At 36.2% G+C, this 19,966-nt stretch overlaps 1 protein-coding gene and 1 pseudogene across 1 annotated transcript; both read right to left on the reverse strand.

The window, feature by feature from the left end:
• Nucleotides 1-999: 999 nt before the first annotated feature.
• On the reverse strand, nucleotides 1,000-4,948 carry LOC133870552 (pentatricopeptide repeat-containing protein At3g22470, mitochondrial-like; annotated as a pseudogene).
• Nucleotides 4,949-5,867: 919 nt separating this feature from the next.
• LOC133870523 (uncharacterized) lies at nucleotides 5,868-18,534 on the reverse strand. Its single transcript, XM_062307684.1, has 11 exons — nucleotides 18,254-18,534; nucleotides 17,709-17,836; nucleotides 15,029-15,473; nucleotides 14,808-14,920; nucleotides 12,252-12,996; nucleotides 11,685-12,149; nucleotides 11,379-11,567; nucleotides 10,987-11,214; nucleotides 6,952-7,276; nucleotides 6,664-6,847; nucleotides 5,868-6,590 (listed from the first exon to the last, which is right to left on the reverse strand). Exons 1-11 carry the CDS (start codon nucleotides 18,461-18,463, stop codon nucleotides 6,107-6,109), a joined length of 3,516 nt encoding a protein of 1,171 aa, XP_062163668.1. The 5' UTR covers nucleotides 18,464-18,534; the 3' UTR covers nucleotides 5,868-6,106.
• Nucleotides 18,535-19,966: the final 1,432 nt, after the last annotated feature.

Below are 19,966 nucleotides of genomic sequence, written 5' to 3' on the forward strand. Positions count from 1 at the left end.
CTGGCTTCTCGCACCCGAAGTAGACAACGCCCACAAAATGGAGAAGTTGTTAGCATTGGGATTTATGATCACCGTTGGTTGGTGGCAGCTGTTTGGTCTTCTTGTGGAAAATGATGGCGATGATCAATGAGATTAGTGGGAAATGATTTCTGCTTATCTAACCTCTGGAGTATAAGACCAAGTCCTTATTCCCAGGTTGAGATGGAGTAATATTGCTTAAAAAGTCTTTTTTTTTCTTATGTCATTTTGTGATAAATATATCAGTATTGAATTTGGATCAAATAGTACTTTTAAAAAGCATATTATTTACTTATTTGTGATAGATTTGCATTGCCCCAATTCCAAATCCTATGTGCCAAGTAACTTCCCAGGTAAATAAAAGCAAAAGATTAGCATGGCCCACTGAAGAAGAAAAAGAAAGAAATCGATCACTTGTATATGCAGCTAGTAACAAGTAATCATCTCACGCCCACACCAAAGGCCAAAAACTCCAACCAAACACCTGCAATATGAGGTAGTGTTTGATCACTACATACCAAAGTCGCATACACTGGAGGGTTTGCTTAACTATATCATAACTATGATACATTTGTTTTATCATAATATCCCTATTATGGAATATTTATCGCATAAATGAAAAATTAATTTAAATAATGAGACACTTAAAAGTTTAACTTGGTCGCCGGTAAGCTTATAACCATCAAAAACCCCAAACTCCAAATGAACAACATTATGCAATGAGAAATTATTCACACATCTTCATACAACCAAGTTTCAAATCTACCATTGAATTTGTGAGACCCAATATAGATTCCATAAATCTAATGATAAATTTAATAATGAGAAGTGTAAGAGATGTATTTGTATCATTTTTCAAGTATAACTCTGCATCACCAAAATGTTTAAATAAATCTTTAAGAAAACAATTTTAATTAAAATACAAAGTTTAGGATAAAAAAAATAGGAATAACAATACACAACAATAGTTCAAAAGACATTGAGAGAAATATTACCTTAATCACTTGTAACAAATATATTTGTACCTTACACATTGACTCTGTAAAAGTTAGAATATGAAATTTGTCCTACACATTGAAGAACTAAAAAGCTTTCACACAGATATTTGAAAAAAAACCTTGTAATCTTTTATTTGCCTAATTAGAAGACAACAAGTCAATCAAAATGGTCGCAGTGATCGCATTTGCCGAGAAACCATTTTCAACCATCATCTGAAGATATTTCACTGCCCATGATGTCTCATTATGTCGCAAGAAGCCTTGAACGATTGTATTATATGTGAAATGGTCAGGTGAACAACCATTTTCCTCCATTTGCTCAAATAGCACCCTCGCTTCCTTTAGTAGTCCCTCTTTGCAAAGTCCTTTGATCATTATAGTGTAAGTCCAAACATCAGGTTGCAAGCCTTTCATAGAAAGAGTATTAAACAGTTCTCTTGCGGTCGTTAGTTTCCCAGCATTACACATACCATCAATTAAGATGTTGTAAACAACAATATCAATGTCTACCTTTTTGGCTTCCATCTCTTGAAACAATTCCATTGCTTTAGAAAATTGTAGGTTCTTACACAGGCCATTTAACAAAATAGCACAAGTCTGGAGATTTGGAGGTTGCCCACAAACTTGCATCTGATGGAGTAACTCTAGTGCATTCTTAAGTCTCCCAACTCGGCAAAACCCGCCTATAAGAGTGGTGTAAGTGACAACATTGGGAATCATGCCATTGTTAGTCATTTCATGGAAGAGACTCATTGCCTCATCAATTCTTTTATTTTTACAATATCCATGGATCAATATGCTATAGCTAACAATAGAAGGTAAAAAAACCCTTTCGAACCATCGTATCAAACGCTTTGACAGCTTCATCCATTTCATTTTGCAAACAGTAACCATCAATTAAAGAATTGTAAGTGATTGTATTAGGCTCTATGCCTTTTTGAATCATCACATCAAAAACTTCTTTTGCTTCTTTCAACATCCCTTTTTTGCCAAGTGTGTCCACCAATGTGTTGAATGTACACACATCTAGCATGATTTTCCTTTCCACCATCTCATTCAATAGTTTAGTTATATCCTTCCACCGGCCGAAATTGCATAGGCAATGAATTAAGAATTGTAAGTGAAAACGTTTGGCTGAATTCCTCTATTTGTCATTTCAGACAAAAAAGTCAAAGCCTCAGGTACCAATCTGTCCTTACATAAACTATCAATGATTGTGTTATACAACACTGCATTACGTTCAAGATTTCTTTCTTCCATCTTTCTAAACAACCTAATAGCCACCCTGGTCTCACCTGTTTTACACAAACCGTTTATTAATGTTCCATAGGTAATTGTATCAGGTTTGTAGCCTATCTTCTCCATTTTGTTTGCCAACTTTACAGCTTCAGCAATTCTACCCTGCATACAAAACCCCTTGACAAGAGTATTAAGAATTATAGAGTCCGGTTGAAAATCAAGTTTCAAAATTTTTGCTAAGATAGAGAAGCCGAAATCCACCCGGTTCAAATGGCAGAAGCAATTAATCAGAACGCCCAGAGTACAAACATCTGGAGCAACTCCTAGCAATTCCATTTCTTTAATCAGAAAAATCACGGTTGAGTGACGCTTCATTCTTGCAATTGCAGTCAGCAATTGAGTAAAATCCATGAGGGAAGGCAAAGGGTGTATGTGAAGCATTCTATCAAACAAGCCCAAGGCATCATCAAGATTCTTTAAGCTTCGAGATCTGCAACGATCTCTCACAGATTGCAAGAACTGATCGGGGCTTTCCACAATATCTCTACCACTACTGGTAGTGTTAGCAGATGTAGCACTAAAACTACGACAAGGATAATAATAAAAATTTTGAGCATTTAAAGAAACCCTAAAATGAAAATAACGAGTATGGTTAAGCAAATAATTGAAGAAGAAAGCAAGAGAGTTTGTAGACTTAGCAGCCGTACCCATTTCCTGATGTAGTGGCTCTGCTCAAGAGAAACAAGCGGAAAAGAGGAAGATCTGAATCTGATGTAATAGTGGCTCTGGCTCTGGCTCAAGAGAAACGGCAGTCGTTTTCCGCTTGCAGAACATGGGATCTTTCTTTCTTTCTAAACATTGTTTACAAAGCACACGTGTCACCTCCATCCATATCCAGCGAGATTTTTGTTTGACACCTCGAAAGGACAGGTTTGCCCTTATACGGGATTTTTTTTTTTCTTTTTTTGGGATCTGGCTTTAAACTACAGCGGATAGAAAAAATATATTCCAAAGTACTTCAAACTTTTATCTTGTGAGGAGGGAAAATAATAATATATAATTTTATATATATTTTTTTCTTGGGTTGGGGGGGGGGGGGGGGGGGGGGGGGGGGGGAATATTCTAATTTTGATTGCTTTTTAAGTTTTTTTTTTTTTTTCTTCAACTTTTATTTTTTTGAAAGAAAAAAAAATCTCAGTTTTACTGGGCAACGCTAATGGAGTGTCAATTTTGCCGCAAAATAGTTCTTTTATAGGTCAAGTGTCACGCTTGTCAATTCGATGGCTCTTTGAAAATGATTATTAGTTTAAACTTTAAATGGGTTTAAATGTATTTTTCCTCAAAATTTTTAGTTTGTTATGTAGTGGGTTATTTGTACGGGGGTTTTGGAATACGTTATAAGGTGCCTCAGGATTGTCTTATATCAAAAACGATCACATGAAATTTGGAAGTGTGGTAAAATAAACATTACAATGAAGAAGATTAACATGATCTTATGAAATTTAAAATTACAAGTTTCTATGAATGATTATGTATTTGTCGTAAATGCTCATTGAGGTCTGATTTAAGTTGAGAATGAGTCTCTCGGTCTTTAATGCAATGATGACGTTAATGAAGTCCATAAGTTCTTGTGTATCGCTGTGTGGACTCTTATCGATTTGTTCATAAGTAAAGTCATACGCTCTAAGGTATAAATGTCATTCATCTTCAACGATCATGTTATGTAATATTATGTACACCATCACAATGTCTTTAAACATTTCATGGTCAAAATAACGCGAAGGTCCACACACAATTGCAAATCATGCTTGAAGCACTCAAAATGCACACTCTACATATTTTCTTGTTAACTCTTTATCGTTGTTTTTATTTTCTTTGTGGCCCATGAATTGTTCTTATGAATTTTTACCACGAAGAACATATATAGCATTGGGGAGATAATGATCATGTTTGACAAGCTCGGTTACAGCACAGAATAGTGGGTGTTACTGTTCACATTTTTTAATTTTTTTTTTTACATTTTCCAATAACAATCAATATCAAAACATTTTCACTTTTTATATCACTTCAATAATTTTTTATTACTATTCAAATAAAAAAATTCATTACAATACAAAACTTTTTTACTTTTTTATACAAATTCTTTTTACTTTATATCACATCATTACTTTTTACTAATTTCAAAATTAACAACCCACTACTCTGTTCTGTACATGCATTTGCCAAACAACACCAATATCCCATTATGTATAGTCATTACAGGTGATTGAATAGTTGACTTGAGGGCTAAGGACTAAGGAGCACACCCTTCAATGAGCTTGGTAAATAACACCCTTCATTGTGTTGTGGGGTTTTCTGCAATCCTCAAATATTTGTCCATAAAATTACCCGATACTCCATAAGCGAGCATCCTAAATGCGGTAGTCATCTTCCGAAGGCAAGACTGCCCGAGCCTTCTAACAGCATCTCTCGTTAGGACAAAATGTAACTTCTATCCCAGACTGACTATGGAGAAAAAGAGAATGTTGCATTTGAAACCTCTTTCAAAATACACTGAGAGGATATACTGGTAATTCAGCAAATAATCAAATAAAAAGTGCTGGTGGCCCTCACAAAAATGACCCTTGATAAACATGACATGGCGTTGAGCCTCTTTCACTACCCAACTTGGACTATTTATACCTGAATGCCATCGAAAAAATACAATGAAACAATAATGAATATTCTAACATATCCTCAAAGAATATTATGTTAATATTTTATTACAATTCTAAGAAAAATGATTATTCTCAAAAAGAATGTTCTCATAGTATGCTTGAGAATATTCTATCACAGTTCTAACAAATGTCTAAAAGAATATTTAATTTTAATAGAGAGAACAAGTAATGGATGAAAAATAAATTTAGGTTTAGGTTGATGAAAATTAGCAAGAAAATGATTCTATTTATTTATTTTTTATTTTTTTGATAAGTAAGAAAATGATTCTATTTATACTGAGAAAATATGATCGTTGGGACAACACAATCGTTGAAAAATATGATCATTAGCAAATATGACTATTTGGAAACAAATGACCATTATTAAAAAATATGATCCTTAAAAAAGAAATAAAGAAAATAAAAAAAATATATATAAAAAGAATATTTAAATGGTATAGAAAAAGAACAGATAATCAAATATGGAGTACTTACTTCAAAAAATTAAGCCCACCAAACACTTAAGTAACGCCAAAAAGCATGAATTAAACACCAAGCAAACTTTCTTTTATTTCCAACTTAAACCCTTTCCACTTTTCATTAACAAGTCTTGATAGAAAAAAGTTGTGTAAATGCTGCAAAACCTTACAAGATCTATTATGATAAAAGAGCAATACTATTCTTCACACCATTCTTCACGTCGCGTCGACTGACATGACGTGTTTTAAAAGACTTTCTATACGTTATGCCAGCCGATGTAAAATATATGTGATAAATGAGTGTAAAGCATAGTATTACTCTATGATCAAATCTCCACTTGCTGTTCTAAGAATATAGAGTCATAACTTTATATTTTCCACTTTCAAATTCTCTGCAATTTCAAGAAGAAGGTAGCAGCAAACATGAGCCAAAAAAGTACTGAGAAAACAAATAACCTTTATTTGATTCACAAGCTATTTACACCTAAACTTTCATACATCCAAGTCCTCATGATACTGTTCACTATCTATTACACAATGGTTAATGAATGTCAGCACAATTTATACATGAAAACACTTTATATAGGAAATGCAGATATTATACAATACCATTTTTCCAATTTAATGAAAGGAAAAAGGAATTCTTTACATCTTTTGCTTTTACAAAATGAAAAATTTACATACTGTTGAGCACCTCCTCGTACCATGCCCCATGAACATTGCCTGATACAACTGCCACCTCAATCAGCACTTCAGCTGCTTCCATTAGCTTATCTGTAAGAAGAGCTGCTCCTAGACGTTGCAGACCTGTCTCCACCAATTGCCTTCCCTTCATCCCATTTCCTCCGAGCACAGCCCCCCTTGCAGCCAGATAAGCAGTACGGGACACCCGGGCAAATATGGAATCCCCAGCTTGCAAGCTTTTTGCCAACATGTTTGCCATAACTTGCTTCCTGGCTTGGAGTTTTCCAGCATCTAGAACATGGTCACAGCCTTGAGGGAACCCACTGATTGTTTCAACAATTTCTGGTACACCAACATCTTCAACACTATCCAACAGATCAGAGAGCTGCTTGACACATGTGGATACTATATTATCCATGTCTAAAGGACCGGTCACTAAGTTCTCACTTCGAAGCGTTTCGCGGAGAACCAACATGCTGGGAAACACGATAACACATTCAAATATCAAAAGGAGATAAGATGAGGATATTAATTCAAATATTCACCTACCTGGTAGAAATGACAATGATCTTCTGAAGTTGAGACTGAACAGCCCTTAGCCTAGAGAAATTAAGCTTGAGTGTTTCAGGGAGAGTTTCCAGAGCCAGCCCCCCTATCTCACTTACTAGCTTTAACAAACCAAGCCGAATGAACAAATCAACCCTTTCTCCCTTGCATTCTGGTTGTTCTTTACCTGAACGGAGTAAAGTTCCACAAATCCAACTGAAGTAATCCGTACAAATTCAAGCAATCTACAGAAGAAACATAAATTACCCAATGTTAAGTTGCCTATCAAACCTGTTGCAGAGAAGGTCGGAGAGCCCATTTTTGATGGCGTAAGAATGCTGCCTCCAGTTCGAAGAGTAGTAGGTGGAAGTCCCTCGGATAATCTCACATTGCTTGTCATGGTGGATTGAGAATCTCTGTATTCATCCCACTCTTCCACTGCAACTACCCGCACAGATGATAGCCACTGCCTAGTCAATGGTAGAGAAGTAGGGGCATTAATAGGAGATCCATATCGGTTGGCGAAAGCTTTTTTCAGGTATTCCAAACCAGCTGGTCCGTCAATAAGTGATTCCATAATTCTTACGCGTGCCTTGCTAATCTCTCTCTTAAGAGTCTGCATCACAATTTTTAATTAACATAGGGGTCAGAACAAGCATACTTTTCATAAACAGCAAAAGCCCAACATCTTATATTTTGTGGACTGGCAATCAAGAAGGGCATGATACTGGGCCCAAAAAGGAAACAAATACCGAACAGTCCAATCAATTGAGCAATCCAACTGATAAGTAGGGCAGATAATTTTTGACATAACCCGTCATCCCGGGCACAAACCCAATACGAAATTAGTAGGTTAAGGTTGAGGGGTCTTATCAGTTTAATTAAATGGGATGGGTTTAGAGTTGACCTATATAATCTTACACCCATTCCTCAACATAACCTGAACCCGAACCCGACACATGAGATTTTGGGCTAGCAATTTTTGACACGACCCCTAAACCCAACATAAAATTAAAAAGTTAGAGTTGAGGAGTCTGACTCGTTTAATTAAATAGGTTAGGTTATTGTTGACCTATATAGTTTTATACCCATACCTCGACACGACCCAAACTTGACATGCGAACAGGAATTGCCATCCCTATTGATAAGTAAAAGAAAAAGAAAAAAAGAAATATTAAGTTAATAAAAAAAAAAACTATTACTACCAATCATCTAGCACTCAAACTACAACCAAGAGTGGGGAAGGTATCACAAGACTTCAAAACTCATGGGGGAATCTCACTTGTGATTTCATTCATCTTTCAATTTCCATGGAAGAGTATATGGAGAGTCAAAGCTCCTTTGAGGGTGCGTTTTTTGTGTGGACAATCGCATTAGGGAAAGTATTGACGCTCGATAATTTAAGAAAGAGGAATGTCATGGTGGTTGAGTGATGTATGTGTAAGAAGAGTGGGGAGTCCATTGATAATTTATTGATTAATTGTGAAGTAGCAAGAGAATTATGAAGTTCCATTCTTAATCTATTTGATGTAGAGTGGGTTATGCCTATACAGGTGATTGATTTGTTGGTTAGTTGGGGACAATACGTTGGCCGTGGTACAGTTATGGAAGTTTGGAGGTTGGCTCCATTGTACTTAATGGGGTGGTCTTTAGCGAGAGAGGAATGTTCAGAGCTTCGAAGATTTAGAGGCTTCGATGACAAAGTTGTGGAAGATTGTGATCAACACTTTATTTACTTAGATATATGTCCATCATAGTTTGCTTGCTTCTAGTTTTGCAGATCTTTTGAATTTTTGTTCTTATTCTTCAGATTAAAGGTTCTCTTGTATACTCCATGTGTACCAGAGTTGCGCCCATTTGTGCTTAATTAATGATAATCAAATTACTTATACTATATATATATTATCTTCCAACTATGGACTGCAAATTTGGCAAACACAAGATTCTAATTATCTGATACCTCATCTGAGCTTTCTAGCAATAATGATAATGTACCAATTACAACATACTTTAGGTCCTTTAACAATCTAGTTCACAAGTTGTATTTTAGAAGGATGCTGCCCGGATTGTCTCATTACTTTCCCTTCTAGGGATTTTTCTCGCTGAGCATCGTCTCAAGAGATAATGCATGTGGTCTATAATGAACTTGGCTTCGCCAAGAGGCCTAATCTCTAGAAGCTGAGCTTGCAAGGCATCCTGCTTGCAGGTAGGTTTCAATACTGGCGACTTCATGTCGTTAACTCTTTTTTCTTTGAAAAAGAAAAAAAGAAAATAGGGTTAGGAAAAAAAAAAAAAAAAGGAGAGAGAAGAAAATAGGGCTCATAAACGCTCTATTTCATTCGTCAATGGGGTTTGGTTGGGTCCCCGTTACCACACTGAGGAGAAATTATAGGTAGGAATGATGGGATTGATACTTATGGAACTTTACAATCAAAAGGAAGGCGCTACCAAGCTGCATTATGTGTAACCCACTTGACTGTCAGGAAAAAAGGAACTGGTAGCTCTAGTACATGACCAAGTTCCAGTTGATTGTAAACCGGAAACCGGGATGGAGTAATCAATATACATCATTTCTTATAGATAAGAAAAGAAAAAAAAAAAAAAAAAAAAAAGAAAGAAAGAAAGAAAGAAAAGATTTCAACTCTTTTGGACAGAGAACCAACGAGTTCACAAAAACAAACCAGGAATAGCACAAAAACAAACCAGAAAGCTATTCCTTATGAACCAGCTAGCCAATGAGATGAGCTACGAATTGAAGGAGTCCTTGAAAGTTGCTTGTTATAGTCATACTTGACTTGGATGTCAATTGGGAAGCACCCCTTAGATGTTTATGTATCCTTTATCATCTCTCGATTACTTTTTATATCATTATATCTGCTATCACTAAAGAAAATTGAGAGAAAGAGCAAATAGATCATATCCCCTGTATCGATCACTAAATCCAGATTGTTGATTTGATAAATTGTACCTTCTTCCTCTTCTTCAAATACATGTTTATCACTGTCGTTCGCTAACCAAGCTGTTCATTATTTTGAGACCCCCCCTCCTTCAAATCCATATAGTTTTCCACTTTAGAAATGAGACTGTTTTAAATGAAAGATAAGAACAATCATACCTCCTCCAGGCCTCCATTCTCCCCTTGAGGAGAGTAGGGATTCGAAATAGTACTATAAGCTCAAAGAAAAGGAACAAGAATTTGAAAGAAAGGAGTGAAATCCAAGGTAAAAATCTTTTATTAGTTTTGGGGTGATAACCGTTGTAGCCAAAAGCCTGTCTGGATGCTGTTCCTAATTAAACCTGACGTTCCAAACCTCTTTCTCCCAAATAATCCTTGATTAAGCCCCTCGAGAAGCCTAAGGCAATTCCCCGCACCAGACATCACGCCAAAAATGCACACCTTCATCACTTATCCTTAGATATAAAAATGAAAATTCCATAAATAAACCCGATGTTGCCTTCTTTCCAGTTTATCATTCAACACCCACTTCTCACCATACTTTATTTCCAACACTCTCTGCCAAACACAAATCCTCTCTACCATATACATCCACAACAATTTACCCTTTTTTCTCCAGAGCTCCATAACCATTTACTTAAAGCGCCTTAAAATCATCCAATCTTCTACAGCCCAAATCCTCTTCCTCATCTGAGGGGAAGACTGACTTCCGCTTCACCATATGGAATTTAAACTCTCCACCTGGACCACCCCCATGGAAAGGCTCTTTCTAGCTTCTCAACCACATACTAATGGTCAACAAAGACTATTTACACATGATGTGCTTGGGTTGTCTTCCCTTCTTGGGAATTGAAGATGAGTTGGACTATATAAGTAGAATGAATATGAAGTACACTTTTAATTTAAGTAAAGCATCCTCCTTTGGAGAACCCTTTTGAGCATCAGCCTAGGAGATGCAGGCATTATCTCTATCTAATAAACATTCTGAAGATTCAGAATTATTATCAACCCTAGGCAGTTTCCAGATGTTTCATTCTCATCGATACCGATGCACTGAGTTCCAGAATACAAAGCACTAAAAGGATCCAGGCACAACAGTGCAAGGGTCTACCCCAAACCAAAGGCATTGATGCACAAATTGGCCTGGGTTCCAGCACGGAAGGCTATCAAGTATTTGTCAACTAGCCTAAAAAGCAGGATTTAGCACTTGCATATATTCCTCAATGATTTTATGCATATAAAGCCAGCCTATACAGTATAGCAAGAATTAATTGAGGTCCATAGCATCCAGTTATGACATTAAAAGAAAATTTCCAGCATACTATTATTTAACAAGTAAAGAGGCATAAAAATACACTTGAAACTGGTACCTGTATCTGCTGTAGAACAAAGCGCAGACCCCTAATCATTAGAAGGGCAAATGAGGCAGTTGATTTTTCTCCAATTTGAGAAATCTCTTCTAGTTCTTTCAGTAACTCATGGTGACTTGTCTTCATCTCATCATCATTAGCTGGGGCAGAAAGTTTCTGCAAAGTGAGTAGTGCATACTCTAGGATCCTCCCAAAATAATCCATGTCTAGATTGCCTGACTTCAGCACCTACCCAGAAAAAAATAAAATAAAATTATTTTTAGACATGAAGGTTGTTAATACGTATTACAACTATTTTTTTTTTTTTATATAAGTAATGCGTATTACAACTAAATTATATAATAATACAGGAGGTAATAGAAATAAAGGACACAGGCAGTAGACTAAGTTACCTTTGAGAGAATGTCAATATCAATAGTTTCAACAATCTCTTGTTTCCAACTTTGAGGGGACATCTCACACAGTTCATCCCTGACTTCCTTCATGAGTTTAAGAACCCAGCTGAAGTCAGGTTCCTCTTGTTTCATGGTTTCCATAATAACATTCCAAAAAGCCTTTTCCATCGTCTCTCTCACTTTTGCCTGCAAAGTATTGAAGTTAAGAAAGCATTTGTGAGGATTTGATCTCCATAATTAAAATAAGATAGCACATCACTTAATGATAAACTTGAAAAAACGAAAGTAGATCGATGCACCAACATCAAGACTATTCTTATCTTCGTCATTTATGATAAAGCTATTGGCGAAACCACTGCGATGTTCGTGGACAATTTCATTTACAAGCAGTTCATTCTCGCCAACCAACATTGCATCAAAGCTCGGATGACCATGAGCAGAACCTTTGAAACAGTTAGAGGACCCAACTGCTTTGCCTGAGGAAGAATCATCTCTGTCAGACAAGGAGTGAACAATGGGACCTGTGCTTTCACAGCCTTCAGCCAGGTTATTCATTTCACCGGGGACAGAAGCCAAAGAGCCATCTGGTGACTTAGGCAGACGTGAAGATGAAATACGTGGAAATGGGGATGCAGATGAACTCCCAGAAACCTTGGCTTCCAAAAATCTGGAACGCGTGTCAGAGAGAGCACATTCCAGACGTTCAAGTCCAGCATTACCACTCAGATGCTGCACCTTTGCCCTAAGTAGTTCCTGGTCTTCTGTAACCTAGTATCACCAAGACGATTCCATATAATTATAGGAGCTAACAGTAAGTAGGTAGCTAATCAAAGACTGCTTAACAAATAACCAAGCAAATGTGATAAATACCTGTTTTAGGATAGCACCATTATCTCCTTCTGGATTCGGCTTGCAAGTTTGCATCATAGAGAGCTCCAATTGGCAAGCGACTCTCACCAAATCCTCCTCTAGTGACTTAGCATCCTTAACTTTCCATACTACAAAGTGATACAGGTAAGAGCACCACGCATTATCAAAGGCTTCCAGCTGTGATCTGAAAGTGATTTGACTTGGAATTGTTGTTTTCTCTTCAGCATTTTGAATGGCACCCTCTAATATGATCTTTATCAAAAGCTCAAAATCACGTATGAACTTAGCAGCAGACTCAGCAAGAGCAACCTCATGCTCACCCTTCCCACTGATAACTGTGTCTGGGAATCCCAAGATCATATAAGCACAGAGCACAACTCTCACTGGGTACCTAGATAACATAATAGGCCTTCGAGCTAGTTCTTTACTAGAATCAAAAGTCTTTGACCCTTTCCTCTTGGTACCAATATTTCCCTTTCTAATTGGAGAAGCAACACGCTTAAGAAGGTGATCAATGTTCTCCAGACTGGATGGGCTGCACCTAGCTGCCCGTGATATCATGTAGCGACTCTCTAACCGGTCAAGTAAAGCTTTCACAGCTTGATTAGTTGTAGCTGACTCAATTTGAAGAGCAAGCTGCTCGAATGGCATTGACTTGACAGATTTTTCACTAATCTCTAAGGACGTAAATGCTTTCGCCAAAGCAAAAGTAGTTTTCCTCGATCTTACAAACTGTCTCCAGCACCTGAAGATGCAATACAATGCATATACCGCACAAAAAAAAAGAGGGAAAGATAGCACCAAAAAAACACAAAGAATAATTAAAACGTAATTAATAATAATAATTCTTTTTTAAGAAAATGACCATCCAAAGGGCAAAATTAAAGTGGATTATATAGAAAATGGCCTTATTTCAGGGCTGGGCCAGATTTATTAACCTGCAAGCCTTAATGTAGTGAGTTATGTTCTGGCTCCTACGTTGAAAATTACAGTTCAAAACACTGTTCAGTAAGGGAGCATAACAAATTGGTTTTTTCATTTATTTGTGGATCCAATGTATTTAGTCTATTATTTATATTTTATTTAGTAACAATCTCTCAATGTCAATTAGTCTTGTATGAGCACAAGGGGGGGGGGGGGGGGGGGGGGGGAGGAGTGGGCAGTTAACTTCTCCTTCTATATTGTGATATTGCTAGGGAGCATTGGTTTTCAGTTTTCTCTTTATTTTGAGGTGTCTTGGGTTATGCCTAATTCAGTGAGGAAGCTTTTGGCATGTCCAAGAGGCGACCTTTTTTTTTTTTTTTTTTTTTTTTTTTTTGTAAGTGCAGATTTTATAAATAACAGTTTAAGGCGCCCCTAGTACACACGGAGTATACAAGAAACAAATGCCTCAACACCGACCCGACCCAAGCAAAACCCACGAGAAACCCAAAATACAGATGAAGCCCCCGTCAAACACCCAAACCAGCCCCGAAAGTACCCTAACCCAACAATCCCCCCAAAACCCACCAAAAAACCCGAACAACCCTCCTAAAAAACAAAAAACAAATCCAAAACCCGAGCCGACGGAAGCCGAAAAAGAACAAACCCAAAATACAAATGAAAAGTCAGAAATACAGGGAAAAAAACAAAAAACAAAACAAAACAAAAGCAGAATTTGGAGTTATACATGCTTGACGTGGACTATTTGGAGGGAGAGAAATGTAAAGAATTTTGATGAAACTGCCTCATTGCTTAAACAGAAATCATTATTACTGAGATCACTTATTGATTGGATGAGAACAATAGGGGTTTTTATTCTTTTTTTTGGTAAGTTTTTTAGATCTCTGTAATTTAGATCATTTTACATATCTCTTGAATACTTCCCTTGTACTAGAGTGACAACCTTTTTTTTTAAAAAAAAAAAAAATAGAATCTATATATGCATGCATGTTTGTCTACACATGCACGTGCGCGCGCGCGCACACATATATATAAATTTTAGCTTAGACATTTATAGTGCGATTGGTATTTATTTAATATAGTGAAAAATGTGAACTTATCTAATAATTTGCTTAGAAGAAAAAAAAAATCTCATCTAATAATTTGATTAAAGAAAGCTTCATTTATGTTGAAAATAATAATAGAGGTGGCTGGTGGTTTCGGGATCCTGTAGAAAATGCTTCTTTTATGCCTTGGGTAATAGCCACAAGAATAAAAGTAATGTTAATTAATTTCATAGAACATAGTACATAAGAAACATATGAACTCCTCCGTCATTATTGTTTGAGGATTTATTATGTATAAAGTAAAAGAAAAAAAAATTACACTCTAAAATGGAAGGAAGCTGCTTTCTCAAAAATTGTAACTTTTTTAAATAAGATACAACAATTCAAAGAAAGAGATTCCCAAAAATTATTAATTATTAAGAAAGAGGGGGAAGAAGTCAAATGCTAGTTCTTACTGAAACTTAAATGATTTTCTTGTAAACATAACTATACGAAAGGGAAAGCTAACTGTGAAGAAGTTATTCCAAGAGTCTAGAGATAAGAAAACAAGTAAGAGCAATATATGCACCTTGCTAAGTTTCTTGGAAAGTACTCCCCCTGATCATGCATCGTTTTTGAAGTGATATGTACAGAATCATGTGAACTTCTTCGCCTCAAATATTCTGCCCTTTGTTTCTTTGCCTAAATATTATCAAATTAAATTTGATAAAGAACCAATAAGACATATTTACTCAAAAAAAAAAAAATGCATTCACTTTAGATGCTAATTTACTTCAGACACAAACTTACCCTTTGGAGCCGATCTTCTAATTGGTCTTTAATTCTCATTCTCTCAAACTCCCTTTTACTACAGATAGACTTTGCTATTCGCCGTACTTGCGATACCCTAGCATGAGCCTTTGTCTTTTCCGCTTCCAACAATCCCAGGCGCTTTTTCTCAGCAGTTGCGCATTTTCTATGAATTGCAGCACGCACACATTCCTTGTACTTTCTGTCCTGAATCATTTTTTGCATCAAGAATTGAGCTGATTGCTCTCTCTTGGCCAACCTCCGTTGTCGAGAAGCTTTAAGGAGAAGCATCCGATTTGCCTCTGCTTGCTGAACCCGTGATTCCACTTTCATGCCAAGCTCATCACGTTCCTTCTCAAAGCGTGTCTCCAGTCCAGTTTTAGCCGCTTGCCTCAGCTCATCCAGCTTAGCTAAGCGCATCTGAACCTTTGCAAGAATGCTTAACCTGTTGGTGTCATTATGCAAGTGGGAGATAAGCTTATGTTACACAGACCTTATAGTTCACATAGGTGCATGATATAATTTTGGTGAAGCATAGGTTTTATCACCAATGCAAGGGTAAGTTCTCTTTCCTAATTATCTGCTCACCAAAGAAGGTGAAGAACTATTACTAGACTTCTAGATAATGTAAGTTAACTATATATACTATTACTAGACTTCTAGATAATGTAAGTTAACTATATATATATATATATATATATATATATATATATATATATATATATATATATATATATAAAGTTAACTTATATATATGTCAAGCAGTTAACTTAAATCATTACAATTCTAAAGCAAGAGCCCATCCATTTGTGTACAAGGGCTTTGCCCATTTCTTTCAATAAGATTATTATTCATCTAAAAAGTGTTGATGTGGGTGCCTTGACCCATCAATTAAAGTGTGTGGGCCCACAGTGTTGTCCTTCTCCAAGAAGGAAAAGTCTTTGTATCCTTCTTGGATTTGTTTTGTTGGCCGACTTTACTTCTTTATAAAATAAAATGTTGTGGTAGAATTAGAAGGTATTAGAGGCGCCGCACCTTTTTGTTCTTCTTGGTTTAGTGGAACAAGAGAGAAAAATAGAGGGTGCGTCAAGCGGGAAACCAGGGAGCCCCGCAAGTCTTTCTTCTTGGTTTCGGAGGAGCCAAAACAAGAGAGAAAATAAAAGAGTGTAATAGTGAGATTTGGTTGCATTAGGGCTTTGGGTTTTAAGTGATTTTCTCCATGTTACTCTTTGTACTCCATCTTTTGATAGTAAATTTCCTCCGAATCGTCTCCGCCAATGAATGTAGACTTGTTAAGCCAAACCACGAAAATCTTGGTGTTTTGGGAGATTGATTTTGCTTTCTTCTTATTTTTTTGCATCTCACAGGTTCTGGGAAATATGGTCTATTTCTTGACAAAAAGAGCCCATCCTTTCAAGTAGAAAGTCAGGTTCACCAAGAGCAGAAAAGACATCTACATGACATGATTTTTGGACTGGATAATTTCAATGACACCAATGCAAATGGTGAACAGTGTGACTTCAGTAGGAAAATTACTAAGATTTATGGGGGTTTGACTTTGCTCTTTCATCTCTTTTTCTTAGTCAACTCCAGCTTCAATTAACCTCAACTTTTTTCTCAAATCCTCCTCAGATCCTGTTTCAAACTTAACTTCAAATAATAATGACATGAAGTCCATTAGCTCGCATCCTTCCATATGTCATTATAAACATGTATGTATCCCTTGCTTTGTTTGGCTGAGTGTCTGGCCTTTTTGTGGTGGTGGTCTATTCGGTGTTCAGCTTCTTCACCTGGTTTCAGTAGCATTTTCCTCTCTTACATTATCGGAGGCATGGAGATATAAACAAAGTAAATATATATGTGTCCCCTTCATCACATGTTTGTAAACGTTCATTTAATCCCTCTTCTTCATAAAATGGAATGCATGTGGGCTTCGAGAATTGGCCCAAGGTATATACATGATGTTTTAGGGACCATGATCCAATGACTTTGCTTTAAGACGGGGATCAAAAGATAACAGAACACAAATTTATGAAGTAGGATAATGTGATTCCGAAAGGTGAACGAACAATTGTAATCAGCTGGTTTGGTTCAACAAGCTATTGATATACAGTAGAAGCAAGACAATACAAGACAAGCTGTTATACAAGAGTTTCTCACAACAAATCACTAGATTCAAACTTAACCCACCCCAGCACTCTCTCCCAAAAGAAGAACACTTCATAGGAGCTACAACTAATGTTCTTCAATCCAAGTAAGCTGTTTGGGAGGCATGGATATGACCACGAATGGGAAATTAATGATGGGAGGTATGAGAAATCAGTCTAAACCTTTCTTACTTATCAAAAAAAAAAAAAAATCAGTCAAAACCTAAAATTGTAGATTTAGAAAAAAGTTGAAAAGCTAGAAAATCCAACAAATGGCATGAGAATTAGGCTATTTAGATGCTCTAAAAATTATATAGATATCAAGATATGACTTATATGCAACATCAGAAAACAAAAACCTCTACTTAAATAAGCCAATTACAACTATTTTGTAACCCTAGTTAGAGCAATCCAATTATCCAAGACAGAACACAAACAGGACCTAAAAAAATTCAATAAGCATATAATTCCCTCCGATTCTGCAACCAACACAGTTTTTCTTCAAAGACAACATTCTTACAGAAACATGTTACCTCTTCTGCTCAGCAGCATTAAGTTTGGCTTCAAGCCGCTGACCAAGATCTCCCTCTTGCGAAGAAGAAGACCGCTGCAGACTCCTCGACTTTGGCCGCGCCTTACTTGACAACAACTCATAGTATTGCTGCACCACCATTCATAAACTTTCTTTCAGCTTAACTCAAACATTAGAAAAAAAGAAGTACCTGAGCTTAAAATTCGTTTGTTTTTCTTTTCCTCAGGTTTCTAACCAACCAAAAAAGTGTTAAGCATAATTTGAATGTTAAACCAAATTCTAAGATCAACCAAAAAACAATAATTAAAAAATTAAGAAAAAAAAAAAAGAAGAAGAAGAAGAAGAAGTAAAAGAAGTGCCTAACCTAAAATTCATTCCTTTTTTATTTTCTTCGGGTTTCTAACCAAACAACAGATATTAAGCATGATTTGGATTTAACAAAAAAATATATGCAGATTATAAAATAACAGACTTACTGAAGAATTTAAAAAGAGGGTAAGAGAAAGTTCTAGATCAACATTTAGAGAGAGAGAGAGAGAGAGAGACCTGTCGGCGGAGATGAGCGCCTCTGAGCTTGGCTTCGATCTCTTCTGCGGTGGAAGGGATTCTGGGCTCGAGAAGCCGTCTGAGCCTCCGAGGAACTTTCGGGGACTTGGACGATGAGGAATACAATGCCGTGTCGTCGTTCGCCGGAAAGCTCAAGGCTATGCCCGAGACCATCCTCTCCGTCTCCGTCAACTCCACTCCCGTAGCCATCAATTAATCCGCTATTACTCTCGATATCGGACTATAACACAGTGATCGGCGATTACTCGTGGTTTGTAGGTGGGATCCGGCTTCTATTTACACTACCGCATAGATACTGTTAGTGCTAAAACTATGTCGTTTTAGATTAGCAGCAAAAGGCATGGGCCCGCATGGCCAACAAAATTAAACAGTGGAATAAAGGAATTTAAGGCATAAATAAATAAATAAATTGCAAGTCATAAGAAATAACTTGCCTATAATATTGCTGTCATCTGTCATTATTTTTTTTTAAAATAAAAAACAAATTTTTATTATTATTTTTTAATTAAAAAATGATACATGACATAAGTATTATAGGCATATTTCAATAAAGTGAGCATTTTTTTAACTTTTTGGTAGTTTAGAGAGTTAGAGTTCAAGCGTTGCCCGTTCGTGGGACTACTTGCAAAACAACTAAAAGTTTAAGGGCTAAATTATAATTTTTTTCAAATATAAACTATAAATGAGAATGAAGCATGAGTTGTATTTCTTGCCTTTTTTTTTATGCCTTAAATTTTACCGTATAGTTTTATTGGCATTGCCGTTTAGACTAACGGCATCTATATGGTAGTTTACACAACTGGATAGAAGTCGGATCCACTTATTATTAAATCAAATTGTTTGTAGTGTTTGTGCATAAATTGAGTAATAATTCAATGCCACCCAAATATACAATTTTTCACCACTTTACTTATGTGGGGAGGTGGTCCCCCACTACTTTTTGAGTTTTTTTATTTTTTAAAAATAAATTAAGGGACCATATTGCCACATAGACAATGTGGTAAAAAGTTATATATTTAGGTGGTAGTAAATCATTATTCGCATAAATTTATACGTAAATATGTATTTATAAGGGGCAAAAATTTATTTCGAGCTGAGTTTGAAGATTTAGCTTAATAAATTGCAATGTAAACTCAACATGGTGAGAAGTACCCTTCAAAAAAAAAAAAAAAAATTAAGGAGGGAAAAAATAGCACTATAGAGTTGAACATAGATTCACATTCTCTTATTGCAAGTTGATTTTTAAGTGTAGGTTTTACTTGAAGTTTATATTATTTGATATCAAAGTTACCATTACATTGAGTATAAGATAAAACGCAACTCGTTGAGTACGAGATCAAATGAGTTGCAGCTTTGTAATCGAGTCATGGAGGGAATAACTTATAGGCTAGATTAAAATGTATTGGTGCCATGTATGGGCATAGTGTTAAGTCATAGAATATTAATACGTGAGTAGAGCCGCCAAAAAAGAAATAGTTATCATCAGGTCAAGGTCAATACAGTGAGCTACCATGAATGTCGACTGAGAGTGACTCATATGCTAGATTAAAATGTCTTGATACTATAGTGTGTACATAATGTTAAGTCATTGAATACTGATAAGTGAGTAAAGTCGCCAAAAGAGAAAGAGCTACCATTAGGTCAGTGTCGATAAAGTAGACGTCAAATGCAAAGCGTGGGGGTATATTAAGA

This window comes from Alnus glutinosa, chromosome 6, assembly GCF_958979055.1.
Source record: "Alnus glutinosa chromosome 6, dhAlnGlut1.1, whole genome shotgun sequence".
NCBI classification, from domain to species: domain Eukaryota; kingdom Viridiplantae; phylum Streptophyta; class Magnoliopsida; order Fagales; family Betulaceae; genus Alnus; species Alnus glutinosa.

What these genes read in the sequence shown, in the direction of transcription:
- LOC133870523 (XM_062307684.1), bottom strand. Translation starts at nt 18,463, where the DNA reads ATGGCTACGGGAGTGGAGTTGACGGAGACGGAGAGGATGGTCTCGGGC. An exon ending in GCGCTCATCTCCGCCGACAG is followed by an intron (nt 17,837 to 18,253) that starts GTCTCTCTCTCT and finishes ATGGTGGTGCAG; the next exon opens with CAATACTATGAGTTGTTGTC. An exon ending in TTTCCAAGAAACTTAGCAAG is followed by an intron (nt 12,997 to 14,807) that starts GTGCATATATTG and finishes TTGCATCTTCAG; the next exon opens with GTGCTGGAGACAGTTTGTAA.